Consider the following 4897-nt stretch of genomic DNA (forward strand, 5'->3'; position numbering starts at 1 on the left):
AAGGAGGTCTCGCAGCTCGGCAGCAGAAAAGCAAAATTTAGAAAAGAGATCCTGTCAACTTTTCCATTATTTATTGCATTCCGCCCCAAAAATAGCACACTTTTCCTGAATGAAAGAGTCAACACAAGCAAATGAATCAAAGGCAACTGGTCAACTCACCTGTCATTGAGTAATATTCCGCGAAAGAAGGTCTCAGCAGCGCCGAAACGAAATAAGCCAGGCCATGAGACGAAATATCCGAAACAGCTCATGCAAGAAGCAGTTCCAAAGAAGGAAGTTCCTCGCGCATGCACATCCGAACACGGATCCGCGGACTGCATGCATGCACTGAACACAATGTCTGCCGTGCACGTGCACAGCACACGGCTACCACGCGTTGGTAGATCTAATACCGAGCACCTTACGTAGAGACTTACGTAGCCTAAGTGAAATACCGAGCACCTTACGTAGAAACTTACGTAGCATAGCGATGTCGTTTTTTCTGCCATGTGAACACAATTACCCATATAAAAACCGCTCTGTGAGCGGTTCTGAAAAACCTCTACTGGTGCAGCCCCGTCGTAAAAGTAAGAAATTAGAACTGGCGCATTGTCCTCCCAAATGTGAACTGATCCACCTAAATCGCGATTGACGGGACCCGAACGCACCAGTAGCACGAGGTTCCTACCTGTGGATGCAGCTGAGCTGGGGACGCTGGTCCATAGCCAAAGCCAAAGCGGCAAAGGTGGGCTTCGGGGTAGATCTAAGTGTTGTATGGTAACTTGATCAGCGCCGACGCCGGCTGTGATCCTGTTCCCTCCCGACCTCGTGCTACTGGTGCGTTCGGGTCCCGTCAATCGCGATTTAGGTGGATCAGTTCACATTTGGGAGGACAATGCGCCAGTTCTAATTTCTTACTTTTACGACGGGGCTGCACCAGTAGAGGTTTTTCAGAACCGCTCACAGAGCGGTTTTTATATGGGTAATTTCAGTTCTTTTTCTGTTCCCTCCCCCACCCTAGCCCAGCTCCGAAGATAAACATGGTGAGCACGCGCGCGATGCACTGTATGTAGCCATGCGACTGCAGTAGCACACTGATACATTCCAGCCCTCCCCACCTCGCTACCCCGCACACAGACACCTTGTGACAAACACGCACATGCACATGGCACACACACACACATGGGCGCGCACACCTGATTGACCTTTGACGCCCATCGCCGGAGGCGATGATAGCAATGCTACGGCAAAAGCCATAGCAACTTGTGCTGGGATTACACCATTCAACAGCTTGCAAGGCTGAAGAATTGACCGTCACTATTCAGCCTGGTCTACACCATACAGCTATTTGGAGTGACATTTTCTGGCCAGTGAACCCCTTTTTTGGTCTTTTTCATTTTTTTCTTTTTTCTTTTTTCTTTTTTTTTCCCGCACACACATCACACCACATACTCCGGCATGCACTGGCTGTTGGTAACCACCCAGGAGAATGAAAGAAAAGTCAGGAAGAGTCTGAGAAAGAGAAGAAAGACGTGTGTGACCATAATCGTCGGGAATCGAACCCGCAATCTATTGATTGGAAATCGCTGCACATACCATATATACGGCGCGCACACACATACATACACACACACGACCCAAACAGGAAATTCTTGATGAACATTGTAATACTATAATGCCATGCAAAGCAGTGGCCACCATACTTCAGGAAGTCAGTTGTGAAACAAAAATAATTCAACTACAATGTGTAGGTAAGCTAGCGGCCAAAGCACAACATTGCAAACCGTGATGATATTTGCCTAAGGATTGCAGTTTGCAGACCACACCATGGAAGCAGTGAATACAGAATTATTGTAATGTCATACAAAGACAAGCAAAGAAGTGGCCACCACACACCAGAAACTTGCAGAAAGTCACATATCCAACAGATAGAGAAGTGAACAGCATCTGGTACAGCCCACACAAAACCAAGCTGGCCTGATACTCGTCCGAAGATCGTAAGTGGCAGATCCTTTTCAACGATAGCATGCAGGTGTACGTTACACGCATGGACAAAATCTGACCGTGTCACCGGCATACATTGTCATCACATGCATACCCCACAGGTTACACACATGCACAGTAGAAGCACAATAAAAGCAATGGAAAAATATGAAGGGGTTGCTGAAGCATCTTCACACTTCCATTTCAGACTTCGATGTGGTCGTCACGGGGTGATATACCTGCAAGATACAAGTGATACAGGAAGAAAGCATAAGGTCGTGAGGTAGGCTATGAGACACCACAAATGGGTCACCTACATGTATGTTCAGGGCTGGTGTACACACACACACGCAGAATTATCATAATCGAGAATTTCCCAAACTACAGAAGAGCATTGAAATCCATTTGCATGCACAGGAGCAATTTTGCAGTATGATGCGCAGCTCGGGAATACACCTGTTGGCAATGGATTACATTCCCATTGGAATTTCCATTCACGTGGGATTCACAGAAGCAATTTGGCAGTGTACTGCGCAATGCGACACGACCTGCGATTCTGCGTGCGATGCGAACTCGCACAAAATACCATTCACAGAATCAGGACAAGACGTCAGCGATGCAACAGCGCCTTGCTGACGTGCCTCAAGTCAAAGCTCAATGAGAATGCGTTTGTCGGTTACAACTGGTACAAATGTACAAGCAATTTCTGAAAATGCTCCTGTGAATCCTGCTTTAAGCAGTGCAGGAATGTCCCTCCTCCGCTCCCCCCCCCCCCCCCCTCCACACCCTCAGGGAACTTGACAAGGAAGGGTGGTCTTCGCGGTTCCCAACATCTATTTGCAGTTTCTGGTCTCCACTATGTCTTTTCAATGGGGATTTGTACGTACCATAAAAGCAAGCCTAAAAAATGAACAGCACATTTGCCGTTCCCCCACTGGGGAGGATGCGTTCCACAGCTATCCTGACAAGATATTCCGAGAAGCGGTGCTGAGTGCAATGCATTGTGAAACTGAAAAAGCTGACCAAGCCGCGGCATATAACGTCTAAACTTCAATTGTAGTTCGCCAGCTGACTACTTTCAAACTCCATGTAGGTTGGAGTACAGCTGGCTTAGAAGTTGACAACAACGGCGCACGCACATAAGCAATGGCCACCTTACCTGTACTGTAGCAGTACTTCCGAGTTCCCGTATGGGAGTTCCCTCACTGTGTGTGCAATAGCAGCCTCATCGGACCAGTTCAATGCGACGCGGACAGTCCGACACTGAGGAGGACATTGAAGAAGTCAGAGACAGGAAGAATGGTTGATTTACAATTCAACTAGCAAGGCTGCACACCCACGAAGTTCCACTCACCATTGTGCCGTCCTTCTTGGAAGGCAGAAATAACGCTTCCTCTCGAGAACGCAGCCTGTGACAGAGAAAAAGGAAGGAGCATCGCCATCGGCATTGGTCCCCTGCTATCACCGATTGCCGAGTTGCACAGTTCACTCTAACAAGACTGAGGATGTTCAAGAACTCCCCATCCATACCATTATTGGAGTAAGAGGAAAGGTCAGATTGCCTAGTTCCTAGGGCCTAGCATTCCTGGATGCCAGGATGTGCTGCCCCCGCCGCCGCCGCCCCCCCCCCCTTCTACTGCCTGGAAAGGGCAACATATGTGACAGCGTTCACCAGTACAGTCGGAGGAGAACATGGGAGAAGGCAAAAAAGGGCAACACACATGAATCCCTTATAAACAAGCAGTGGCAACTCTAGCACCAGCAATGTTGGACTTACATCCCAGCCATTGCCGCCGGATTCAGCGGCTTCTTCTTCTTCGTCTCCCATCTTGGAAGCACTCCTTACCGTAAGTTCAGTCCTGGGATCGGGAGTACAGTCGGAGGAGGACGTCGGAAAAGGCAAAAAGGCAACACACATGATTCCCTTATAAGCAAGCAGTGGCAACTCTGGCACCAGCAATGTTGGACTTACATCCCAGCCATTGCCGCCGGATTCCCACGCTTCCTCTTCGTCGTCTTCCAGTTCCCAGGTTCCATCTTGCAAATACTCCTTCCCGTAAGTAAGTGCAGTCCTGGCCTGGGTGGATGCGCAGTACATTGACGATGGCGGAGATGGAGCAGGTCAGAGAGCCCTATAGGGGTCCCGAGAGCAGATTGTGGCCAAATTCGGGACGATGCCGGACGCCAGTCAGTATGAAGTAGCGAATTGCGGACCGCCACGTAGATTGGGGTCGCGGGGTCATAATCCACGGGCACTACTCGTACGTTGCTCCAAAAAAGGGCACTGCACTGTTCCACAGTTGCTGTTAGCGGTCGCCAAAGGCACTTGGTAGGCCGGTAATTGGGTCACGTGTCAACAAAGTGTCAACAATGTGTCAACAACGTGTCGACCACGTGTCTTTAGCGGTACACTAATTTTGGTGTCCCCAAACTGAAAACATCGAGCACCAGTATGGAAAGGCTTTAGACAGAAAGCCTTTCCAATAATAGAAAAGCTGACAGGATCGCTTTTCTAAATAATTAATTATGTAGCTAAAACAAGTATCACACGAGACCTACGTCACTGGTCCAACACATGGCACTACTCCGGGTATGCCGAGTATGGGGTGCACGGTTGAGTGTTTTGTACGAGTCGTAGTTTTTGGAGCTCTGCGTCGTGAAGTTTTTTGTACCTCTGCGGGCGACTCTATCGCACAATGCTTTGACGGAATGGCGGACAGCATGGAGGGACCACCAGGGGGTCGTCATCTGGAAACCAAGGGCCAATGTTGCCGGTGCAACGGCAATGGCACCTGCTACAAATGCAAATGTGCTAAAGAGAATCGTAAGTGCACGAGCTGCGCGCCAGGACGGAAGTCGAACTGTAAGAACACCGTAACCGTACGAAAAGAGCCAGCCGTTAGTACCGTACCGAAGCCAGGGGCAGCTCCACCTG

General features: G+C 49.2%; 1 protein-coding gene across 2 annotated transcripts; it reads right to left on the reverse strand.

Annotated features, from left to right (window-relative positions):
- Positions 1 to 1666: 1666 nt before the first annotated feature.
- Positions 1667 to 4307, reverse strand: LOC135818337 (uncharacterized). Of its 2 annotated transcripts, XR_010553665.1 has the most exons (4): positions 3740 to 4307; positions 3317 to 3371; positions 3122 to 3225; positions 1667 to 2201 (listed from the first exon to the last, which is right to left on the reverse strand). XR_010553665.1 is itself a non-coding variant. In XM_065331694.1 (3 exons), the coding sequence occupies exons 1-3, from the start codon at positions 4058 to 4060 to the stop codon at positions 3188 to 3190; spliced, it is 414 nt and encodes a 137-aa protein (XP_065187766.1). In that variant the 5' UTR covers positions 4061 to 4307; the 3' UTR covers positions 2751 to 3187. The 2 variants fall into 2 exon arrangements, 1 of the variants encoding a protein (XP_065187766.1); XM_065331694.1 differs by lacking the exon at positions 1667 to 2201 and having other exon boundaries at positions 2751 to 3225.
- Positions 4308 to 4897: the final 590 nt, after the last annotated feature.

The sequence above is a fragment of the Sycon ciliatum genome, chromosome 5 (genome assembly GCF_964019385.1).
Source record: "Sycon ciliatum chromosome 5, ocSycCili1.1, whole genome shotgun sequence".
Taxonomy (NCBI): Eukaryota; Metazoa; Porifera; class Calcarea; order Leucosolenida; family Sycettidae; genus Sycon; species Sycon ciliatum.